This window comes from Silurus meridionalis, chromosome 19, assembly GCF_014805685.1.
Source record: "Silurus meridionalis isolate SWU-2019-XX chromosome 19, ASM1480568v1, whole genome shotgun sequence".
Taxonomy (NCBI): domain Eukaryota; kingdom Metazoa; phylum Chordata; class Actinopteri; order Siluriformes; family Siluridae; genus Silurus; species Silurus meridionalis.
The window spans coordinates 11279457-11305897 of record NC_060902.1 but is presented as its reverse complement, the minus strand read 5'-3'; the positions used below and the strand labels follow the sequence as shown (position 1 = coordinate 11305897).

The 26441-nt window shown below is 39.2% G+C and overlaps 1 protein-coding gene and 1 long non-coding RNA gene across 2 annotated transcripts in view; one reads left to right on the top strand and one right to left on the bottom strand.

Annotated features, from left to right (window-relative positions):
* Positions 1–26441, bottom strand: part of pik3c2b (phosphatidylinositol-4-phosphate 3-kinase, catalytic subunit type 2 beta) — a 53764-nt gene that overhangs the window by 5687 nt on the left and 21636 nt on the right. The window contains exons 12-26 of the mRNA XM_046874776.1: positions 22102–22224; positions 21201–21371; positions 15774–15885; positions 12429–12571; positions 7766–7954; positions 7491–7584; positions 7255–7349; positions 6245–6425; positions 5989–6096; positions 3998–4090; positions 3790–3919; positions 3518–3654; positions 1906–2075; positions 1614–1770; positions 1321–1430 (exon numbers count right to left, since the gene is read on the bottom strand). Of these exons, the coding sequence (XP_046730732.1) occupies positions 1321–1430; positions 1614–1770; positions 1906–2075; positions 3518–3654; positions 3790–3919; positions 3998–4090; positions 5989–6096; positions 6245–6425; positions 7255–7349; positions 7491–7584; positions 7766–7954; positions 12429–12571; positions 15774–15885; positions 21201–21371; positions 22102–22224 (2013 nt within the window). The remainder of the gene's footprint in view (positions 1–1320; positions 1431–1613; positions 1771–1905; positions 2076–3517; positions 3655–3789; positions 3920–3997; positions 4091–5988; positions 6097–6244; positions 6426–7254; positions 7350–7490; positions 7585–7765; positions 7955–12428; positions 12572–15773; positions 15886–21200; positions 21372–22101; positions 22225–26441) is intronic.
* Positions 7255–16116, top strand: LOC124402109. The gene is made up of 2 exons (XR_006928663.1): positions 7255–7328; positions 15780–16116. It is a non-coding gene; the product is annotated as an uncharacterized LOC124402109 (long non-coding RNA).

The following is a 26441-nucleotide window of genomic DNA, read 5'->3' as shown; positions in this document are numbered from 1 at the left end:
GCAGTTACATAGTTAGCTATGTAGTGCAGATAGCTATATAGTGCAGGTCACACTATATAGACAAAAGAATTGGGACACGTCACTTGTCCAGTGGTTCTTTCCCAAACTCCTACCACAAAGTAGGAAACACACAATTATTGGATGTCTTCCCTTCACTCAAGCCTGTTCAGTACCTGAGTTTACTAACAGCCTTGCGGCTGAATTAGCAAAAATCTCCAAAAGCACGCTGCAGAAAATAGTGGAGCATCTTCCCAGAAAATTAGAGACTAAATATGAAATGAGATGTTTAAAAATCACACGAATCCTATTGCTATATGCTCTGTGTAGGGAATAAATATGACCTTATGTGCCATGATATGTAAAAGTTATGCCTGGAATGTTCATCACACTTGAAAATTCTGCCAAACTGCAGCCTCTGCTTTTTCTGACTTGCATTCATAGAATTCGAGCAGACACACAGCTTTCTGTTCAACATTCCTGTTATTTTTCATTTTATGAATATCCTCTATTTCATACTATTCAATTTTATCATCAAACAAAGAGCAACAGGCCAATAGGCTGTGAATAAAGTATACACCAAAACACAGCTATGCTGTTTGTTTCTGGAGAGTAGAAAGACCTTTGGTTATTGTTATTTATATAAAGACCTGCTCTACCAGCTGACACTAAAACAGAAACAGCTGTAAGGAAGTTTGACCTTGACAAACTCCTGATAATCTCTGGTCTGAACAACACCAGACACAAATATTCTCACAAAACAAGGTTATAGTTGAGTTCGTAGTTGATAATGTGTTTTAAGCAGTTCTCATATTTAACTTAATATTTAAGCTCTGTTCCCATTTACCCTTGAACATTTTTACATTTTGTAGTGTGGAACTGAAGTGGAATTAACTGGGATTTAGTCATGAATCTACACACAGATTCGCATTAAACAGGAAAGGTTATTCCCATTGTTGTTGTGAAACCCCAAAATTAGTTCTTAAATGACACTTGGATATTATATCCCTTTTATTTTATTTTTTATCCTGCTTCAAAAAAAAGTGTTCCACATCATTAGCAGTGTTTATAGTTTCTTTTGCCCCCTAGTGGAATAACAGCTACAGCTCTTTTTTTTTTTTATATCGTTATAATTGCAGATGAAGCATTTAAAATTTTCTAGTTCAACATTTGATAAATGCTAAATTAATTGTATGGGGCAGATTCAAACATTTGAATTTGTAGAGCTAATCCTGACTCCTTGAGTTATATGTTTGATAGCCATGGCCTAAGTGTAGAAGAAAATTAGGAAATGTCCTTCTAAGTATACAAATGGTTTCCAACCTGGTGAAGTACATGGTAGCATCTGCCTCAGACTCATGTGGTCTCAGGGCGTCATAAACGTACTTTAAATCCTCTAGATCGGACAGCTCAGGAATGCCACATGACTGCATCTGTGCACACACAGACACAAACAGATTAAATATTGTGGATAATATACATCAAAGTAAAAACAGTACAAAAAAATGCAAATAACTCCGGAACTGGAATAAAGACACTGGTCAAACACTAGTGGTTTAAACTGAGCTAGATAAGAGAATATAGAATGACGAGGATTTTCAGAATTTTTAACTTACCAAGCCCAGCAGGTTGAGAAACAGATGTGCGTGTTTCCTGAGGAGGTTGTACGCTTCACAACACAAGTCTACAAAGTCATGAAAGCGACTTGAAGGTTTGTCTCCTCCGTTAATCACGTACGCCATGTCAGAGGTGAAAACGAATGGAGCTCGGTCTCTGAAAAACACAAAGAGGACAGCGTTTTCCTTCAGAATGTGGCAACATAATTAAGTTGAGGGCTGTAATGGAGTTTGTCAGTGTTGTGTAAACTGGTGTAAACAGATTCTTTTCCTTCCTTATTCCTGGCCTTACCGTTTGATGTTGCCAAACATCTGTGCATGACCCAGGAATTTGCCGAAGTCAATGTGGAACATGTGGCCACTGCTCTTCAGCATGATGTTGTCGTTGTGACGGTCGCAGATGCCCAAGATGTAGGTGGCCACACAGCAGCCTGCACAGGAGTAGATGAAGTTCTCTACTGCCTGAAGAAAAATAACACACAATCAATGGTGACACTGAAGAACTCGACCTGAACATTTGTGGATGAAGTTTGTCACTTTATACCAAAATTGTTATACTCCAAAACACAAACACACACACACAAACACACTGGTATCGCATTTGTGCATCCGACATACAAGTTAACGATGCGATGCATCGGTTTACAAAAAAAATAAAAAATGCCACAAGTTGCCATTTGTATCGCGATGCATCGTTTTAAAAATATTTGCATCAGTAAAAAAACATTTATTGATATATAATTTTTAGTGGATGCGCTATACGTTTATTATATAGAAAGTGACTAATATTTTATATGTACATTGACGTCTCCTGGCTAAACAGTTTCTTAAGTGTGTTCTCTCAGCACCTCTGTTGCAACGTGAATATGACGCATCGCTACACTTTGGAGACAAAGGTGTGTCCTGAGAATAGACATAGAATATAGATTAACATAGAAAAGGCAGCTGCATTGCTTTCAGAACAGCAATAGAACATCTGGCTTTACTTTCTTTCTTTCTTTTTTTGCACTACAAACACCTGTTTGTGAAAATGCCATGCATTAGAAGTCAGAAGGAACTTAAGTAAATTAATGATTTGCTGTCTGTTTGAACCAAACAAATAAAAATGTCTGTACCATAGAGAATTGCATAGCATAATATTTTTTCCATTGCATAGTATCGCATTAGTAGCTGCTTCATATGCATCTTTAATGCATTGTTTCGTTGGCTATGCATCGAGATGGCAATCGCCCTCAGTCATGGAGCTGCACATGACTAATAGGCATGAAATCTCTATATGTGTATGACTGACAGCACTGCGTCTATGCTGTGAGAAAGAAACTGGTCTATAGACATTTATTTATTAAGTGCAGTAAATATTAAATATGACATCTGTGCCAAATGTGCTGTCAACATTTATGTCTCTCACTGATTCACTAGTCTCTATCCTGACACCTTGGTGGTGTTGAAACAAATCTTCCCAAACAAGCTGAGTTAACTGACCAATGACCTACAGTATCTTGCATAAATATTTGACAAATCTGAAGTTTTCCACAGTATAGAAAAATAGGACACAATGTTTAAGTATTCACAGAAAATATATAGTTCTGGTATTGCCATTTGCCATCAGAGGTCATATAACTGAATGGAGTCGACCTGTGTGCAATAATTGGTCATGTGATATCAATAGAAACACAGCTGTTCCTGAACGGCCCCAGAATACAGTCCATCTAAATAAACAGCACCAGGAAAGCCCAAAAGCCATATAAAAAGCAGGGGGTTTTGTTGTTGCATCAACTCTCATGCAGTAGGGTTTTCCTAATAGTATTCGTAGACCTTTTCAATTGAGACTTCATGATCAATAGAGGAACTCGTATATGCTGTTAAAATATATTTATACAAAGGTGTAAACTCAGGCTGCTCACTTTCTCATACTCATCCTCAGTGGGGTTGTGTTTTTGCAGCCAGTCAGCCAGTGGGCGGTCCTTGAAGGACCCAGTCACCCCATGTTCCACTTGGATTTTTCTCAAGGTTTCAGCATTTGGGATCATCTCCACCATGCCTAAAATGAAGACATTTATACAGACCTCACAAATTGTTTGGACAAAAGCCTAGCACTATTCGACTGAGACAACATCCTGCTTGAGCAGAAACCTGAAGTGCACTGAAAAGAAAAATCAAACTCATTGACACGTACCTCGGCCCCGGCCTGTGGAGAAGCAGTGGAAGATAACCATCCTCATATCCAAACCCTCCTGGATCCAGATTTTGTTCATGATGCGGATGATCTGCAGGGTGAGCATGTCCTGCCGCAGGTCATCTCCTGACTAAAATACGTTTAACCATCACTTGCGGTTCTCACACCATTTAGAACTACTATAACAGATTTACAAATGAGTGAGCACCTTAAAGATGACGTTGATGTTGTCTCCCAGGGGGTCTATGTTCTGTAATGAAAGTTTGAGTGGTACAGCGTTGGAGTTGAAATAGGAACAGGACTAGAGGGAATGAAGGGGTGAGGAAGAGGAGAGCGGGGGGAAAAAAAGAGAAGAGCATAAGTAAGAGAAGAGAAAAGAGATTTAGTTTTTGCTGGTGAGAACTGAAGAAGGGTTTGACAAAAGCTTATTCTGTTTAATATTTTGTACAATACAGTATCTCACAAAAGTGAGTACACCCCTCACATTTTAGCAACTGTTTTAGTATGTGTTTTTAAGAGACAATACTATAGAAATAAAACTTGGACATCTTTTAGAGTAGTTACTGTCCTCTGAAAATAACTCAATATACAGCCATTATTTGTCAACAGAGCTGTCAACAAATGTGAGTACACCCTGAGTGATATCAGCTGTACAACATGTAACCATGAAAAGCCACATGTCCTATTCATCATGTTCATGTTTTTGTCTGCTTGACAGGACCATTGGATCTTCAACATGGCACCTCATGGCAAAGACTTTCTGAGGATTTAAAAATTAGAATTGTTGCTCTATAAAATATGGCCTTGGCTATAGAAGCATTGGCAATCGAAGATTGCTAACACCCTGAAACTGACTAACAGTACAGTGGCCAGGGTCATACAGAAGGTTTTCTAAGATGGGTTCCACTCGGAACAGGCCTTCACAAGGGTCGGTCAAAGAAGTCGTTTCCTCGTGCTGTGCGTCAGGTGTAGAAGCTGTTTAAAAAAAACAGACGTATGAGTGCTGCAGTATTGCTTTAGAGGTTGCATAAATGGAAGGTCCGCTTGCCAGTGCTCAGATCATACGCCGCACACAGCAACAAGTCGGTCTGCATGGCCGTCTTCCCAGAAGGAAGCCTCTTCTGAAGCTGACTCAGAAAAAAGCCAGCAAACATTTTGCTAAAGACAAACTGTATAAGAGCATGAATTACTGGAACCATGTCCTGTGGTCTGATGAGACACTTGTTAAGATAAACTTGTTAGGCTCAGATGGTGTCTAGCATGTGTGATGTTTCCCTGGTAAAGAACACCAAGAAAATTGTGTCTTGCCTACAGTCAAGCATGGTGGTGGTGGCATCATGGTCTGAGGCTGCATGAGTGCTGCTGGTACTAGGAAAATTAACTTGAAACTTGAAACTCTTTAAACTAGATTTAGCACAGTGTTACTGTGGCTACTCACGCCGTACCGGAAATAAGATTTGTTTTGGGCATGCATGAACACGCTAAAGAATCCATAACGCTAGCGTTAGACGCTTACGGGAAGGAGAAAGGAATGAATACATTTGGTACCAAAATGAGGTCTAACAATTGTAACCCATTACATTTTTTCCATTTATTTAATTTTATTTAATCAGTTTAATTTGTGCCTATTTATTCAATTACTGAATTTAATCAATATAATAAAAAATGTATAGCATTAATTTGATTTATTCTATTTTATTTCATATTTTATAATAATTTTTATTGAACCCGAACCCGTGACCTAAAAACCGAGGTACGTCCTGAACCGGGAATTTTGTGTACCGTTACACCCCAGAATGTTAAGTTAATTTCAGTGGACAGTAAATCTGTACTGCTAAACAAGCTACACACTGACTACTCTAAAGTATATCCAAGTTTCATTTTTACAGTATTGTCCCTTGAGAACATATAAATGTGTGAGGGGCGAAACATAAAATGGTTGCTGAAATGTGAGGGCTGTACTCACTTTTGTGAGTAACTACACTATTTTGCTGTTCAGGGGTCAGGAGAACACAATTACTAATGGAAATTATTATATTTTTTGTTTTATTCCTTATTTTTGCATTCTGCATAAATGAAAACTGTCACAGCAAAATTAATTTATCCGCAATGCAGCAATAAATGCATGATTATGGATCAAAGTGGACTGTAGAAGCTTTGTAACTTATTAATAAGGAAAGCCATGACTTTAACATGTACCTGTATGTTAATGCCCTTCACTAGCAGGCCAGGGTTAAGCGGAAGGCGGCAGCTGCTGTTTATGGAGAAGAAATGTTTGACCTCCTCCAGTCCTTCTCGGAGTAGAGCCTGGAGCGAAACACACACACACACACACCACTTACCATCTCGTTTTAGAGTAAGCAAAAGTAAACAGATCTACAGCTTCTCAGAGTTCAATGACAGTACAGGAAATACGGCTTGATGAACATAATGAAATTGAGAAGGAGGTTCAGACTTGTCTCGATGATGGAGAGGCGTCTCGGACACGCTGTGCTACTTTAGCCAGGATGTTGATGAGCCAGCACTGGCGGTCAAACTCTTCACGGAGGCCTCGGCCTGAGCAGCAGAGCAACGCGGCCAGTAGATGCTGATAGCGTACACTGAACTGTGAGTCCTGCAGAGTGTCCTTCAGCAACCTGTGCAGTGACATTCAATATTATTAAGGCTAATCTGCATTACGCACAGCAATATCCTTCAGGTACCTACCCAACATAATACAATAGTTTAACAGCACTACACACAGTATTTGACGTATTTTAATTTCAAGATATATTTAATTATTTCATCAGTGTGGAGACAATGCTAAAGGAGATTGGATTCACATAAACTCTCATACTCATTTACACCTAGAAGCAAGTGATTTTAACCAATTCATCTGTGGGCAGTTTTTGGTGGAATCTGGTGAACCTGGACTAAAGCTACATATACAGAGCGAGAATAAAATGCTATGTCCGCAGGCGTGTTGCTTTTTGGTGCCTTTAGGGTGATTTGGATAACGATACACATGGAACAGCCTGGAAAAGACAACGAAAAGATCCCTTTCATCATCCTATACAATACTGCGCACTCTAGCAACATTTACAGCCTTTCATACACAATAAACTGTCTCTATTGTATAACAGCTTAAACACAAGGAGCCAATGAGACTGGCCGTCATGGATCATTCCAGCAGATGGTGCTATTGCTGACTGAGCTAGTACACTGAACTGGGTTACGAATCTCAGCTGCAGACTCAACACCATATGCAGTGTGCTAGAGGCAACATAATGTGTTTTTTGTTTCGATAGGACTGCATTCATGTTTATTGGGACTGGCCATATGACACTGACTCTTTTGTGTATGTGTGTGTGTGTGTTTGTGAGTGTGTGTGTGTGTGTGTGTGTGTGTGTGTGTGTACTATCAAATTTCAGGGTATGCCAGCATATGTTATCTTAGTATAGCATGCAAAACAGAAAGTGGCCACACCAGAAAAGGCAGTGTGCGACACGCACGTCTCCGATGGCTCTGCGCAACAGGAAACGCACCAGAGGACTGTCCAGGTAACACTCGTACTTCAGAGCCTGATTTAGGGAAAAAAGATAAAACAATAGAAACATGAGAGAGAGCGCAAGAGAAAGAGAGAGAGAGGGAGAGAGAGAGAGAGAGAGAGAGAGAGAGAAAGAAAGAGAGCAAGAGCGAGAAGAAAACACAGTCCATGCTACCTGCACAAGCTGTGGAAGAAAGTCTAGGAGCTCAGGGTCAGAGATGGAGTCCATCCACTGGACAGCTGTGCGCCTGCACTCCTGATCTGGAAACCTAAATATACACACATAAAACTGATTTATTTTAAAGACATTTTACTTCTGCTTCAATCCAACAGGACAGAAACGATCTTGAACAGGTTTGAGAAAGATTGAGAAATATGTGTTTAATAAGTTTGGTGCTTTAAAATGGGTCACATGGGGTGTGTACAGCAAGCAGGAAATGAAGTTCTTACGTAGCCTGCAGCAGGCCCAGAGCATCCAGGTGGTTGGTACATGACCACTGGCGCAGGAGGACGTAGATGTCAGGCAAACACGCCCACTCCCAGCTGGGAGCGCTGGCCAGGATCAGGGGCAAGCGGCTGCTTTCGGCGTGGCAGAAGTAACGCTTTTCCCATAGCAGGCGCTTTTGCTCCGGAGTCAACCTGACAAAACACAGGGACAGAGACATGATTATGTTGACAGAGACATGACAGAGACAATGTTCATTGTTAAAAGCGCTATACAAATAAAAATGAATTGAATTATACCGAGAGATACAGGAGACAGATACAGTAGAGAGAGCAAGACCAAGGTAGAGGAAATGTGAGTGGGGGGGTAAAGGAGAGGCGAAAGATAGTGTGTGAGAAGAGATAGATCATAAATAAACATAATAGAAGGGAGAGGTAGAGATGGTGAAAACGAGAAATGAGAAACAGAGAATAGCAAAAGAAGAAGGGTTACTGTGCGTATGTGAATGTGTGTTTGTGTGTATCTATCTAATGGCTTTCTCAGATGCTAAAAAAATGAGATGTTTAGAGACATGCAGCTGGATAGTCTTTCGCTTGTAAAGAGATATTTGATACAAGATTTTAAACAATAAGGCTGAAACTCCCCTCACTTGAGTCACATTTATATATCCAACCACCTGCAATCTCTTTAGCCTCTAAACTCAGTAATGTTCTGCAGTTTTACACACATTGTTCAAGCTTTACATTAGGAAAAAGCACATATTCTTGTGTTCATGAAATTCATCATCACCACCACCATCATCATCATCATCATCGTCCTCATCTCTCTGCTTACTCCACATTTTAGAGTCTCATAAATAATGCATCATGTGCTGAATGTGCTATTTACCTGAAAGGGAAGTGGGTTTGAAGCACAATTAGCTGTCAGCTCATTTATTTCAAAACTCAAAAAAAAAAAAAAAAAAAAAAAAAAAATGCATCCTGCTCCTTTTTATCTCTCACTTTAGAATCTTCTTCCTGTTGTTGCTTTATTGTGTTGTGTTGTGTTAAATTTAGACCTTTTCAAAAGCATGTTTTTTCCTGGTAAAATTCTGGCTCTTTTCCACAAATGAGAATTTCCCCTACAGTACAGAGTCTGTAGTCCCATTCCTGTGATTCTGTACTCCAGCTTGAATCCACATTGAACCTCATATGTATGTATGTACGTATGTGAATGAGTGAGCGAGAGTAAGAACAAAAGAAAGAAAGAAAGAAAGAAAGAAAGAAAGAAAGAAAGAAAGAAAGAAAGAAAGAAAGAAAGAAAGAAAGAAAGAAAGAAAGAACGAACACAGGGAAATAAAGAGAGAGAATAGATTGAAATTATGAAACAGAAAGTCTAAAAGAAAGACAACAAAAAAGGAACTGAGAAAAGAAAGAAGACATGAAAGACTCATGAGGGTTCTCAGGAATTTAATTTGCTTAAATAATCAATATTTATAAACAATCTATTTTCTGTGTATAGATACATACACAAGCTCAACTATAGGGCCATCTGATTACTGGGATGCAGTAGCATTCAATTTTCCATTCACTGCTCCAGCATGAAAAAGCACAAAGCAAGCTTGATTAAGATATGGTTTACATGAGTTATATTGAAAGATCTGGAGTCACCTGCGATAGAGTTCTGACCTCAACGTTACTGAGCACCTTTGGGATGAACTGGAACTCTGACTGCACCTAAGGCCTCCTTACACTACATCATTACATGTCTTTATTAACACCCTTGTGGCTGAATAAGCAGAAATACCCACAAGTACAATCACAAACATCACAGAAAAGTGGAGGTTATTATCACAGCAAATAGTGTATGATGGCCAAAAAAAAAATCTGGCTAAAATATTTCTAGGGTTAATAAACAACTAAAACTTTAAAAAGATTTCCATTTCAAACCTGTAAACACTTGTGCATATACTGTCCTATGCACTATGCATATACAAGTGATCGTGATCTCATTGCATATAAATAGAGCCACATCTATCACGTGATTTCTCTGTGATGATCTTTCCAAAACGTGCTCCAATTCAGAACACATTTCAAAGAGGTTTTCCCGTGGGAAGTAAAAAAAAAATGGCGCAACAGAAAGTCATTGAGATAAAAAATGTCTCGTGGTACACAAAAACCCCCTGGTCTTTTCATTAAGCCTGTCATTGGAAAGTCCTCTAAATGTGCCAGCGCAACAATCATTATTTAAACCACCTTCGACGATGTAGAGTAGTGGTGGAGGGTATAAAAATGGACATGTGACACGATGCAAAATCTTTACATACATGCATTTTCAGTTGTAGCTGAACAGTTACGACATGCACGATAACTTACTTTATTTTTGGATAAATTCTGAAAATAAAAACTGTACCTGGGGTTCTTGAAGAATTGTTTTTTGGTGTTTAAAGGTTAGAAATCTAGCTCAAAATAAAGATTAAAGTGAAACAAGATTGAAATGAAGCAAACATCAGCGTAATGAAAAGGAAACGACCTTTGTTAGTTTCGATAGCGTATTATAAGGGGTTGCACCTTGCAAACGCATCTTCACAGTGAAGCTGCAGAATCACCATATCTTTGGAATCTTTACTGTTTTTTGATCACTGTGATTATTCTTAGGACCCCATTCTGGACAGAATTACACAATGGACAACTCAATTCATGAATTTTTTTTATAACTCCACAGAGAAATTGGGAATTACAGAAAAATCCTAACGTGCCAAAATGCTTAAAAAGGGTCTTATATACTGACCGGTTTTGGAAAAAATCGACAAAGCAGATTTGTGTTTCTATATTTAAAACAATAAACTAAATATCTCCCTAATCCCTTTTATGAACGTTTTGTCGAGGAAACAATGCTACAAGTCTCCAATCAGCCAGTCATGTGAAAGCAGCGCAATGCATGTAAGCATGCAGATACAGGTTCGTTAAGTACCAAATCAAACATGAGAATGAAGGGGGGGGATTTTGGATCTTGGTATATATGCTTGTGTGACCGAGGTAGAGTTAAGTGTTTCAGAAACCGCTCTGGTCCTGGTATTTTCATACACAAAAGCCTATATATTTTATATCTCATTCATGGGTATTTGTGTTGTAATAATGGCCATAACACTCCCTCAACAAAAGCACTCACCAACCCAGTGCCTTTCCCGTGCTGAAATAAAAGTCAATATACTGGGAGCGGCTCTCTCTCCTGGGATGCCAGCTGCAGGGCAAGACCCCTGAATCATTTTACCACCCGTGTATATTGTGCTCTATCCATTAGAAAATGTCATGCCACTCCTTTAGCCTTTGAACTAGAGTCAGAATACTGGAAATGAACAATCCCATGCCCTTTATTACTTCGGAGTTTTCTAAGGACACAGGAAGCACTGAGGACTAAGCTAAATACTAGAGGAAAAAAAGAATAATAAGTTGTCTGTTTTTGGTCAAGCATGACACTTAAGTATGCAGGATTTAATACAAAATGCATCGAGTCCCCCCAGAAAGAACAAATGTTTATGGATTTGAGGCACAAGAGGCAGGATTTAATGACCTCATTACAAGCTGCAACACTACTGTGACTAAGACACGCAGTTTGTAGTGTTTTGTGTGTACTGCATTAGTCCACAGACAGCTAGATTCAGGGTGGCCATGGTGCTGTTTTAGCAGAGCTTTGAGTGAAAACACACAGTAACATATTTCCTAACTACCAGGAACAACTAGGAAACCGAACATATCTATATCTCACAGCAACGGCTGATAACAGAGCACACACCCAGCTCACACCCTGAACCTTTGCTCTGACTGATATACGCCTTAATATTTCCAAGTTGGCATGACGGTAAATCTCACACTCGAATAAATATTTAACGGACTATCTGAGCATCTCAGTAGAAGGCCTACGTGGCAAAGTGAAGGACTGAAAGCCAGATAGAAAAGGGGTGGAACAGGGGAGAGAGAGAGAGAGAAAGAAAAATTGAGAAGTAATAGAAAAAGGAGTACAGAGGAAGTTGAGCCAGCTGGGAGGATATCCACATCAGCTGTTGGCAACTGGATGAACCAGAAAAAAATAATTTAAATCGAACATTTTCAATTCGTGAAAAAGTGAACAATATATGGAAAATGCCTTTAAAGTTTAAAATATCATCAAACACCCACCACTAATCAAGTTCTTGTTCTTGTGTGCTGGTGAGAATAAGCCTACAGGCCGGGAATGATTTGCCAGCTTGGCTTTGGGAATGTGGGAAGTCTAGGCATCAGATCAGTAAAATATAAACGGAATTAAAATGCTTGGAATGCTTGGAAAAAGGGTGGTGATAATCTTTTGCCAGCATTATTATAAATCTTGACACATTGATTTAATATAGGGGTTATTATTGCCTCCCACCTTCTGCACTGAAAAAGGAATTAACAACTGATTACACGTCAGCATTCTAATAAACTGAACACTATCCACTAAATGAGGTGGCTGAATCTTAAAAAAGACCAAACTACAGAAACCGTCTGTCCAAATGACTTAAGAAAAACCACAGGGCATAAGCGAAGTGCGACTTTATGCTTCCATCTGCAAAACTGAATAGTGCGGTGCTAGCAAAAGTCCTTGTAACAGCTCTCTCCCTTTCCATTAGCCATTCAAAGCTCATTGTTTTATTACAGATGTGGTTCTCACCAGAAGAGATACATCTTGTTTAGGATGTCCTGGAGCTGTCTCTGGCTGTTCTGCTCCAGTCGGGAAAACTCATACTGAGGACTGAACTCGGCCGGCGGAGGGGTGCTAAAACGCACCTCGAACGAGGATGTTGGGAAGTCCACCTAAGCGAAAGAGTTTAGTTAGATTCCTGGTGTTTGCATTGAAAAGAGGCACAATGAGACAAGACTGTTAATCAAAACACAGACATTTATTTACCAAACTCATTTTGTTTTTAATGGACCGGGTATAGTCAAACATCTATCATATGCTGCAGGAAGAGGAAGTGAGCAGCAGACCACGTGGCTGTTTTTAGTGCATCTACCACATGCTTAGCAGTGTTTTATTCAATTCATAATATTTTCAAAGCTAAGCTTAAATCAGTTTGACTGCATGAATATTTTTTTTTTGACGTAGACTTTCAATAACCATTTGATGTGCATGACACACAAGACGAACATGGACTGAAACTAAACTCTGAAGCATGACAGAATTCCAGTAAAACCGGCTGTGAGGTCGCCTCGTCACTTCCTTTTCTAGAAATCTGGAACTCTGCACTCAATGCAGAGGTAAGAGTTTCTTTACTGCAGGCATGAAGAAGTGGCACGATCTGAAACTGGCGAGAGGAATAGATGCCAATTGTCTTAAAATAAGCATGAACTGAGCATACTAGTGCAGCACATGTACATAATCATTGAATACTTTAACATGGTCAGTGTGTTCAATTCAATATGTTGAAAATATATGCTGGGCAGGTGCAAGCAATAATACAAACTGGGCGAACGGGTGGGATTGGTTTGAATTCCTTTAGGGGTGATTTAAGAAAGTGATAAGTTCTTCACACACTTCTAAATCTCTCTAGGGGAAGAAAAAAAAACAGAAAGTAATTAGAAGCAATATTATTTTAGCTTGTGTCTAGTTTTATGTAATAGATCTAGAACATTCGTACAGATAAGGTGCAAGCAAAATGAATCTAAAAGGGCTTTTTCATCAAAGGTTTTGACTGGGTAAAGGGGAAATGAGAATGTAGAACCCCAGTTTATGGTAGTAATCAGTTGCTATAGGCTCATTGTAAGTCTTGGCAGCTGAGTCAACAGCTGTGCTGGGCAGTAACAGAAGCTCCTGATACAGTCTGGCCCCTATAACAGTGGGGGCTTCCACCTTATCCATGCCAAGTCAAACACTGATAGTTTCACCGCTATCTCTCTTATCTTCCTCTTACGCCAAGCCATACTGAGGTGCATGTGTACTGGAGCCACAGAGAAACACAGATCCACATAAAGCAATCCACATGAGTTTAAAAAATAATAAAATAAATAAATAATCAAGAAGAAGGAAGAAATTGAGAAAAACAGACTGGAATTAAAAAAATCTAGATCAACCAAAAAAAAAAGGTTATGGTGCTGGATTGAACATGGGGGAGAAGCATGTGAAGAATCGGGTGAGAATATTTTTGAGTCTTAAATGAGGCCCAGCTGTGCTCTCACGTCCCAGATGTGCAGCAGTGCCAGTCAGGTTAAGGAAAAAAAACCTTTTCAGAAGGGACAAACCAAAAGCTGGAATTAAACCGTCGTCTACCCAAACACCAGTCCGTCGGTCTCTACTGCACACCCCAGTGCCTTCAGACGAAGCTGCAACCACCAAGAATAAAGCACAGCTGGGACTAAGTAGTTCACTAAATTCGCTCTGCATCACGTTGTGCCTCTCTGCGCGACTGATGGAAATTTCGGCGCATTACAGTGATCTCATTTGACTTTGCTGTAGGTCAGCACGGGACCGGCAGGGTTTGGCGTTTTCTTGGCTCAAACTCAAAATGATTTCAAACGAGTGTGTAAGAAAAGATAAAAAACTCGACTGCGCTGGACTCTAGGCAGGTAGGACTACAGTCGCAGCAGAATTGTAGAGGGAAGAAGTTGTTGCATTTTATCAAGGGCAATCCAAATTAAATGTCACATATGAATGTGTTATGAGGTGTCTGTGTAAAAGAATGCATAAATGTGCATGGGTGTCTTTGAGGCTGTGGGTGACAGATTATGTAGTCAATGACTGTGTGTGTGTGTGTGTGTGTGTGTGTGTGTGTGTGTGTGTGTGTGTATGTATGTGTGTTGGAGGGGATGTCCTGCAGGACAAGCTGTAAAAGTTTTTTTTTTCTCTCCTGCTCGCTCTCGCTCTCTATCTCTCACACACAGAGTGAACTGACCTACTTTAAGTCCTCTTCCACTCTGCAGCAGGACACACCCCTTCTGAACCAAACCTCAGCCAGAACTCGGCTTTTCTGTGTAGACTCTAACAGAGTTCAACCAAGGCCTCTGCATACCAAATGCGCCACTTTCTGACACGACAAACGGTCAGACTTCTAGTTTATAAAGTAACATATAAAGAACAGAAAGCAGGGAACAATCAGTGTTTAATACACACAGAATTTGTCAGCCTTGCAATTTCACTCCTACTACTTTCAGTACTTTTTATGTCATTTGGTCCTCAGAATATCGCTAGCTAAAATGCAATTTTATTACTGCAAAGTATTCATCGTATTTTTGGATCAACAGTTGCAGTTTGTCATTGTGTAAAAGATTTTTTTTTTTGCAGTTCTGTTTGAATTTGCAGTCCAGTTTCACCTCAGCTTTAAATTCTGAGGTCAGATTTTGATTTATAGCATTTTAATATATGAAAGGTATTAGATGCAAAATAGTGATCTATCGGGCATGTTACAACTGGTTCACGATGTATTTATATATTTATTATTTTTCTTAAAATTGTACGTAGAGTTCATTGACACTAAAGACAATACTCTTTGGAAAGTGCAGCCATGTGAACAGAACTGGCAGTTAATGAAACACTTTTCGCTGAGGTCAGAGTATATTATGTTGGTGTGAAAGCGAATGTAGCACAAACAGCACTTTTCTGTCAACCACACTATATTTTTGCTAAGACACTCTTAAAGCGCATTGGGACTTGCATTTAAAGTCAAAAAGTCTTGTTTGGTTGCCTTAAGCACCCACCAGTTCATAGTTTACAGTGTATACAGATACTGAAGTAAAACATCATATACCAACAAGAAGCTTTGAACAGCCTGGCCTTCTAAACTCTCAAATAAGAAACCCAAACTACTGGGGCTAATAGGATTGTCTAAATAGTAGCTGCTTCATTTTACCCAATTTCTACACAAAACCTTGAAATCTTTTGATCTAGATCAAATTGATCTAGTAGATTTATATTAAAATATAACGGTGATGACATTGATAATAGATAAGCATGAGGATAGAATAATAGAAGAAGCATGAGAAAAGGCACATGTTGAAGTGTTTTCTTGTATAACCCGCTAACCTGCAGGATGACACTGTCTGGCTGGTTGAAGTTGGGAGTGCTGGACCGGGTGTTTCCGCTTCCTGGGGTTGACGGCCAAAGACCCAACAGCTTCCTACCACACGTCAAAATGCTGCAACACAGGAAAACACACAGCTCAATCCCACCATCCTGACATCCGCTTCTGGATAAACACTACAGCAGCAAACTTGCAGTAATATTATAACACATTGTGTTTATGTTTTTTTTTCCTTCTGCTTTCAGCATGTTTTGAATGTTTCCACACTGAAAGAAAGTCATTTTTAAAGAATGCTGCCATTCCAATGAATATCTGGGGAAAAAATAAACGATAAGTTCACATTTATCTTCGTGCTGAATAAACATTTTACGCAATAGGCAGGTTGTATATCCGTAATGGTGGTCAGAAGTGATTCAAAAGAAACGGTTGCAACAAGGAGATGCTTTGCATGGTCAACTTCACTGGAACAGTATTTTACTCCTTGTTGGTAAACAGGTTTTCAAAAAGATATATAAATGTACTACCGAATGTTTTCTCAATCTAGGACTATTGGCATGAAACGTTTAACGTGTTTGAATCATTTTGTTATGTGTGAAACTCCTTTCAAACTCTGAACAAATATAAAACTGGACAAATCGCTAGGACAAAATCACAGGTTCAGTTTTTTTTTTAAGTAAACCTACATTCATGTAGCCCCATAATTCCACTACACTGTCTGATGTTCAGCCTTTGTATTTACATTTACACTTTACATTTCTGGTGTTTTAGAAGATGACCTTATCAAGAGCAACTTACAATTATTCACCTGATCAGTTGAGGGCAATGCGCAATGGTATTGTTTTTACAATAATACTGCACAGTTTTGTTTTTTTGTTTTTTTTATTCGCTTAGCAACAAATAGCTACCAAATAGCCTGAAACATAATTCTTTATACAGGAAAACTATACTTTTGAACAGGGGTGAACAAATCCCAGGCCCCAGGGACATGCAGATTTTATTTTTAGGCTATTTGATTCAACAAAATGTTATTTGAAGTCTACTGCCAACAGTAATGTCACAGTAATGTCTTTAGGCTGGACATTCAGAGCAATCCTTAGCAGCAGTGAGTGGTATTTGATATCGTTATGCAGCACACAAATAACCAAAGTAAAAATACTCTTTACTGTCAGTCACAACAATAAATTTTTCCTTTGGTCAGTGAACAGTGCAGTAACTACAGCCTGGTCTTCTGTATATAGATACAGTATATAACTATTTAAATGATCATGAGCTTAAAACCTTCTTTTCTACTACTTAAAAAATAAAAAACGCACAAAGGCGTGGGTGTTGTGGTGAGTTAAAGTCAGGAGTTACTTCCATCATTTATTACTTTCAAAATGTTCTGCTTGCTGTTGAACTGACGTTGAAATGTAAGTAAGTAAGTAAATACCATATACTCAGATTATTCAGGTGTGATCTGGGGGACAGTGGGGACATTTTTTTACTAACTTCAATTAATTAAAGTGTGTGAATGACAAACTATCTTTATTCAGAATGAAGTACATGAATAGTATGTGGAAACACAAGGTGCATTTACATGGAGCATTGTAATTGGTCTAAAAGTCCAATCCAAATGAAAATTCTCCATATAAAACACATCGGGATTAAAAAATGCCCAAGCCGAATGAAATTGTAATCGGTTTCAGAGGGATGGGATAAACCTTTCTATAAACCGGACAAAATGTAAATTCTGCCATGTACAGTGGGGGAAATAATGACTTGATCCCTTATCTGAGTGAGAGTGTGAGTGTACCCCTTTACAAAGAAAATAACAATCTCAAATTTTTATTTTAGGTTTATTTTAGAGAGATTTAGAAAATTTTATTTGATCAAGTGAAATGAGTATTTGATCCCCTACCAACCAGCAAAAATTCTACACTCACACACCGAAATGAGTCCTGCCCCTTTAGCAAATTTGTTATGTGTATAAAAGACACCAGTCACAGAATCAACCTCTTCCATTCCAACATCTCCACCACCGCAGGTGAGACCAAAGAGCTGTCAAAGGATGTCAGGAACAAGATTGTAGACCCGCACGAGGCTGGAATTTGGCTATAAGATCATCAGCAAGAAGCTTGGTGAGAAAGAGACCACAGTTGGTGCGATAATGCGAAAATAGAAGAAATACAAGATAAGTCAGTCACCTTTGCTCTGGAGCTCCATGCAAAATCTCACCTCATGGGGTAAGGAAGATTTTGAGAAAGGTGAGGGATCAGCCCAGAATTACAGCTTGTTAATGATCTCAGGGGAGCTGGAGATCATTAGAAAACCATTTGTAACACACCGAGGTCTCTCTGCTCAAGACTGCACATGAACAGGGCTGTCTAAAGTTTGCCAACAAACACCTGAATGATTCAGAGAACACTTGGGAGAATGTGATGAGACCAAAATTAAGATCTTTGACATCAACTCGACTCACTGTGTTTAGAGGCAGAGAAATGCTGAATATGACCCAAAGAACATCATCCCCACTGTCAAACATGGAGAAGGAAACACTCTGCTTTGGGGCTGTTTCTCTGTTAAGCAAATAGGAAAAATTTACCACATAAATTGGACCATGCTCTGTAGAATCTTGGATGAGAACCTCTTGGCTTCAGCCAGAACACTGTAGATCATGAATCGGTCTTCAAGCATGACAATGACCCAAAACATACAGCCATGGCAACAATCTGATGATCTTGTAGCCCATTCCAGCCTTGGGCAAGTCTACAATCTTGTCCCTGACGTCCTTTCACAGCTCTTTGTTCTTTTCAATGATGGTGGAGAGGTTGATTCTGTGACGGGTGTCTTTTATACACAAAACGGGTTGATATTAGTACTTTTCTAAAAGGACAGGACTCATTTGGGTCTGTGGTAGTCTAATTTGGTACATGATCAAATGCTTTTTTCACTCGATCAAATACAAATTATAACCTTTCTTTAAAGGATTTTTTTATATTCTGTTTCTGCAGGGGATCAAATAATTCTTTCTCCCACTGTAAACAGCTTAAACCGATTACTGTTGTTGATAAAACCCATTACTTAAAAGACAAAATGTGCTTCCTCAAATCTCTGTGCGATTTCGGAAGCCTCCTTTTCACCTGGCATCTGTATAAGATCTTGTATTATCCAATCATCATTCCCTTGCAGAAGATATACAGGAACTTTTGTACTTTTTCAGCTTTCCAGTTTCGACACGGAATAAATAGAGGAATTGAATTTCTGAAGGCCTCTTTTTTGGGGCCATAAATCCCTCTACCAATCCACACAAATGTGTGAATGACCGATGAGTCATGCGAAAGTTTTCATTCCAGGTCACTAAATTCCAGCAATACAACTTGCTCCCACTAGCCCTCACTACAAACCTTCACCCACACTGCTTTTCGGAGGATGGGGGGATGGAATTGAGATGCAGCTCCTTAGAGATGCACAGCCACCAAAAAAAAAACCTTTTTTCCTCATATCTTCCAGCAGTAGTTATACCTACAAATTCACACTGTTGCTTGATTAAGAGCAACACGTTACAGAAAAATAGCGTGCATAAGAAATAATGGGACTCCTTCTTGACAGGATAGAACGTGCGCATGTCACAAAGTCAGTCTGATTTAAAGCACCGATTCGGATTAGATAATGTCTCATGTAAACAATTCACCGAATCTTTCAATCAAAAAAGTGTACATGTAAATGTGGCTACTGACTAAATCAAGCTCAAAGCTGTCACATAATTCTGCCCTGAACACAACACACAGTCGCCTCACAGTCGAAAAATACTGCATATCAATAGAGAATCAAGTTGAAAGATATAAGAATTACATATTTTATGTATGTGATGAAAGACAGCTGACCAACAACTGACATTTTGTCGAGTGTGCAAACACAATAACACTGCTAAGGAATTTATGACTTTAGGGAGAATACGTATGCCCATGCTAACCAAGATTATATGATAAAACGTAAGATCAGATATGATATCTGATATGATCAGAACCTAAGATTTTTACAATAAGGCCTTGGCCTACTTGGCTAAAGAAAACAAACCCTACTGTGAAACACATTCCTCAGACTGATCTACAGCAGCTGTAGACACTTCTGCAAACCTTTTTTGCACTCATTTACTCCTACTCGATCCTTTGTTCAGCAAAATTTACCTTCTTATGTACAGTGTTATAGCGTAGAGTCAATAAGCAAATCTTTCTTCCTGAGAGGCAGGTTTGCTCTTTTGTGCAGCAGGTTGGTTTTGAGCACAGGAAGTGCTGTTTTGCAAAATGAGTGGGTTTCTTTTACATTTAACCTTTTAACCTCTCGATGTGCAAAACTGCACAATTTTGCAGCAAACTAATCTTTGATCTTCTCTGACAGTGAGGAAGTATACAGTCATCCAATGCCAAAACACATACATTAATATATCATGCATAGATAGAGAGTTTAATGTCAAGCCAAAGCAGAAGCTCGCTTTAAGTTTAAGGTGGTTATTCGTTAACCGTGGTAGTTAGTTCAGAGGCATGGCAGGCTTACATTAATATATACATTAGTATAGTCATGATGCCTTTTATCATGGCGGGACAATCCGTCGTTCGTACATATCACCATAGCATCCATATCACCATGGCAACCATATCCGTAATTTGTGCTGTACAGTATATTCCTTGCCAATTATAGGGAATGTGACTGCCATTTTATTTGGAGGTGCTGGACAATTACAGCATAAACTCCACTTTATTCAGAATAAACCTGTACATTTGCTCATCCATTCAATTATCCAGAAAATCTTCCAAGCAGTGCAATGCATAAAATCATGCAGATACAGGCCACGCATTTCAGTTCATGTTCACACAAAACATCAAAATAGGAACAAATATGATCTCTGAAACTTGGTAATATCTGTAATATGGTCTGGTTTGAGTATTTTAGAAACTGTCGAGCTCCTGGTATTGTCACATATACCAGTCTATAAAAGTTATTTTTTTGCCAGCAATGCTTTGTTGATGTGAGAGGTCAGAGTAGAATGGACAGAGCGAAGAGAGATGAGAGGAAGTCAACAGTGTGGTCACTGAATTAATTACATTTTACAACCGTGTTGAGCAGAAAAGCAACCCAGAACACCAAATCTTGAGCTGAATGGTCTAAACCAGAAGACGACCATACTGGGTTCCACTTCTATCAGACAAAAACAGGAATCTGAAGCTATAGTTACTACTGGTTTACCAAAACTGGACAGCTAAAAGTGGACCAATGGATCTGAAGCGTATCCCATGAACACTTGTAATGAGAAGGTAATGCAGTCCAACCAGGATGCAGACATGGGAAGAACATGCAAAAGTACACACATCATAACATGGGCTCAGGCTCACCAGTGCACCAACCTGTTGTCCTACACAAATGTTTAAATAATAATTTCTTTATGCACTTACTGTCGGAAGTTAAACAGCGGCATTGTGACCCAGCCTAGAGCCTCCATGTTGCGGGCTTTCTGCTTGCTCTTGTCCTCAGCTCCTCCAGGGGGTGGTAACGGAGTGGCATACAGAGTCACTGTCAGCTGAGACTCCCGTGGCAGCTGGTTGATCTGCACTGGGAAGCAAATCCTACAGTGTAAAATGAGAAGAGAGGAAAGGAGGAAAAAAAAGGATCAATCAGCATCAGGGCATATCATCTAGCAAAACCTAGCACAGCAGCTGGTCAGAACTGAGTGGGTGTTAACTGGTCATTTATAACACAGAGAAGTTCCTGAAATAGTTACAGGAGTCACTTTGAAATAAAAGCGATGATCCTCTATACCCTGCATAATTTTTTATGATCTTAAGATATTTATTTAAGAATCTGTGTCCAACATTTGGGAACATCAGAACAAACTGTATTGGCTGAAAACGCTAACCGTTTATCCATTACGCTTAGAAAAATAAAAATAAAAAAATCATATCAACATCAATTAGTCCACAATATCTACAATTATTATGTTATATCACAATGTTAACAAGGACTCCCGTTTTCATAGAGAGCTCTCCCAAAGGACCTGAGGAAAGTTTAAGGATATATTGCTAATGGAGAATTTTGAATTTAAGTTTATTAATAACTTGTGCATTATGAATTTTGTCTCTGGCAAAATAAATAAATAAATACATTTCTCCTCCTGCACCATCCTCAGACAAAACAAAAGATTTTAGAAGTTAGCCACAGGATGATGCACTAGTTCGTATTTCAGGCTATAAGCAGAAGATTAAACAGACTGCTACCGGACTGCCATCTGAAAGCAGAATAGTTTGGACTATGAAGAGAAAAATCATAACTGTGATGAGAGCTTCATCTGACACTCACCTCTGGTCCCAAACAACAAGATGAAAGAGGTATTTGCTGACTGACTGTTTGCTTGTATGCTGGGGGGCACACAGCTCATTTCCCCCATGGGTGAGAGAACACGACAGAAAGAATCCTTCATAACTGTGAATGAGGGAAAGTCAATCATTTGCAATGTGTATAGTTTAACTCCCCAAATAGATGATCTTTGAAGCATCTCTGTCGCATCGATATTTCCACAAATGAAAATGTCTATGCACATCTAAACATGTCTCCAAAGCTACTTTTTCTAAAAAAACATCATATACAGTACAGCATCAAATTTAATATGGGTAAATGCTTAGCTGGATCACATTTTTACATGTCTAAACTACATCCAAACCAAACCAAATAGTTGACAGAATACAATTTGTCTATTTATGCTTATATTTTAATGCTGTCCATGATACAAGGCAGTTCCTGTTACACTACAGCAGCTAACAGGAACAATTTTCCCCTTTCTCATGGTGGAAGCTACAGCTTAATGTCAAAGTGTTGAACCTGAAAACTCCTTCCATAAATGTGAAACAGACATCCATCCATCCATCCATCCATCTAAAATGATGCACATATTGTTTCTAAACAGCAGCATGTTTTAAATTAATTATTAAGTGAAGGTGTTGTGACTAAAGAAACCAAAACATAAAATCAGAGTGATTAATATAAACATTATAAACCTTATAAAATCTTCCTAGCAGCTGTAATCTCCATCACTAAAAAGCTGTTCTATAAAACAAATCAACATCTTGTGACTGAGGGAACAGTACTAACCAACATAGCCAACAGTGCTGATCTTTAATTTTTCATGTCTCTCAAACAATTTACCAATATTCGTTCTTCTCCCACACTGTTTTCTTTCAATTCCATTTTCAACGACAGTGGAACTGTGAATTTTGTCTGCCTTGTCTGGATTTCTTGACTTATTTACTGTGTATTCGAAAAGTATTCACAACGCTTCACTTTTTTCCACTTTTTGTTATGTTACAGCCTTGATCCAAAATTGATAAAATTTCCTCAAAATTCTACAAACAATACCCCATAAGGACAAAGCGAAAAAAGTGCGTACATAAGTATTCAAGCCTTTGAGATAACACTAAAAATTTTAGCTCAGAAGTAGAACCTTCCAGAAGCAGAGCCATCTCTGCAGCGCTCCACTAACCAAGACTGTATGGTAGAGTGGCCAGAAGCCACTCCTCAGTAAAAGGTACATGACAGCCTGCCTGGATTTTGCCAAAAAGGCACCCGAAGGACTCTCAGATGCTGAAAAACAAAGACTGAGTGGAGGAAACCAGACACTGCTATTCACCTGGACAATTCCATCATTTCAATGAAGCATGGTGGTGGCAGCATCATGCTGTGAGGGTGTTTTTCTCTGGCAAGAACTGGGAGACTAGTCAGGATTGAGAAAATGATGAATGCAGCAACCTACAGAGACATCCTTGATGAAAACCCGCTCCAGAGCTATCTGGACCTCAGACTGGGGCAATGGTTCATCTTCCAACAGGACAGCGACCCTTAACACACAGTCAAGATAACAAAGGAGTGGCTACGTGACTACTCTGTTAATGTCCTTGAGTGGGCCAGCCAGAGCCCAGACTTGAACCCGGTTAAACATCTCTGGAGTGATCTGAAAATGGCTGTGCATCGACGCTCTCCATTCAATCTGATGGAATTTGAGACGTTCTGCAAAAAAGAATTGGAGAAGCTGACCAAAAATAGGTGTGCCAAGCTTGTAGTATCATACTAAAAAAAAAATTGAGGCTGCAATTGGTGCCAAAGATGCTTCAACAAAGTATTGATCAAAGGCTGTTTTAAACGCACTTCTTTCACATCGTCATTATTGGTTATTGTTTGTAGTATTTGTCGGAGAATAATGAATTTAATCCATTTTGGAATAAGGCTGTAACATAACAAAATGTGGAAAAAGTGAAGCGCTGTGAATACTTTCCGGATCAACTGTATTCAATCGAATGCCACTTTACTTTTTGTTGATTTATTGACTACCCTAAAACCCTAAAATTGAAATCAATTTAAAAGGTTTGTGGGACATTCATGTGTAATTCAATTGGCACTAGGTTTGCTAAGACATGGGTCCGCAGGCTCTCCTCAACTGCTGTGTTCACATGTTAATAACTTGGGTCTTTATGCAAAACAAAGTAAGGATTGGAATCATCCAGACTTCAATTATAAATCCCTTACATTGTGCTGGGTGTGCTTCAGATAAAGCCAACCTATGCCCTGGAATGTCCACTTGCACAACGTGAATTCTGGAAATGTTTGGACGTTTTTATATTTTATTTGAATAGAATTAAAACTTTATTTCAAATCACATAAGCCAATATTTTATTCACAACAGAACATAGAGAGCAAAACAAATGTTTAAACTGAGAAATTTTACACTTTGCACAAAATGAGCTCATTTCAAATTTGATGCTGCTACAGGTCTCAAAAAAGTTGGCACGGGGGCAACAAAGAGCTAAAAAAGACAGAAATCTTTGAAATATTCTGCTGGAAAAACATCTAGCAACTAATCAAGTTAATTAACATCAGGTCTGTAGCATGATTAATTATAAAAAGGGATGTCTTAGAGAGTAAGAGTCTCTCAGAAGTAAAGATAGGCAGAGGCTCTCCAGTCTGTGAACGATGTATAAAGAGCGACTGGGGAAATCATTAGGGACAAGGCCAAAAACCTTTGTTGGATCCCCGTGGTCTTCGGGCCCTCGGACGACACTGCATCACTCATCGGCATGATTGTGTAATTGACATAAATGGGCCCAGGAATACTTTTAGAAAACACTGTCGGTAAACACAATCCACCGTGCAATCTGCAGATGCAAACTAAAGCTCTATCGTGCAAAAAGTAAGCTACATGTGAACATGGCTCATTTAAAATGGACTGTTTCAAAGTGTAAAAAGTGTTCTATGGTCAGACGAGTCCAAATTTGACATTCTTGTTGGAAATCACAGATGCCGTGTCCTCTGGGCTAAAGAGGAGGGAGACCTTTCAGCGTGTTATCAGCATTCAGTTCAAAAGCCAGCATCTCTGATGGTATGGAGTGCATTATGAATGCTGAAAGGTATATAGAGGTTTTAGAGCAACATATCCTCCCCTCCAGACGATGTCTATTTTAGGGAAAGCCTTGTGTATTTCAGCAGGACAATGCAAAACCACATACTGCAGCTATTACTACAGCATAGCTTCGCAGTAGAAGAGTCGGGGTGCTGAATTGGCCTGCCTGCAGTCTAGATCTTTCACCTATAGGAAACACTGGGTGCATCATGGATGAAAAATACGCCAAAGACGACCACGGACTCTTCAGCAGCTGGAAACCGATATCAGGCAAAAATGAGACCAAATTCCAACAGTGAAACTCCAGAAACTCATAACCTCAATGCCCAGACATCTTCAAACTGTTTTGAAAAGAGGAGGAGATGCTACACCATGGTATATATGCCCCTTTTGCCAACTTTTCTGAGGCCTATAGGCATCAAATTTGAAATGAGCTCATTTTATGCATAAAATTTAAAGTTTCTCAGTTAAAACATTTGTTTCTTCTTTCTATGTTCTACTGTGAATAAAATATTGGCTCATGTGATTTGATGTGATTTAGTTTTCATTTTATTTAAATTAAAAACGTCCCAACATTTCCGGAATTCGGGTTGTATGTTTTGAAAGAAAATCTAGAGGGCATGGTTTATTTGTAATATGAATCAATTACTGTTTCATTACAAAACACTGAATTTTCAGTTTTTCATCAAACACCAGAGCATGTGTCATCGCTGAAATGGAGCACCCAGAGTCTAAGCAAAGTCAGTCCCTTATGTGTATTTCCAGACTACCAATGGCTCTCCTGCAGTCTTCAAAATGTGTACTGGAAAAGACTTTAAAAGGAAAAGGGCTCTCAAGAGGCAGTTCAAAATAGAAAGAATAACATTCACCAGCTAATTGAAATGCCAGAAGCCTGAATTCAACACAACAGCTAGATAGATGTATAAGGCTTGCACTGAACAATAAGGATATGGAATGTTCAGTTAGTTCTAAACTTCCTGTCCAACCCTTTCATTGCCCCGTTCACCGTTCACCCGAGTAACCGCTGCACAGGTGCTTAGCACCCCGGGATTGCCCTCTATCCTGACTGCAAAGGGGTCAAAAGTCATGGCTAATTCCCATGCTGCGTCCTTTGTCGCAGCTCCATATGCAAACAGCATCAGTCTCAAAGTGAGACAAAAGACTTTGGCCCATCACAGGCAATGGGTGGAACAAACCATTCACATGGTGGGTGGGGGAATAAAACAGGGCTACACCATTTTGAGGGTGTTAA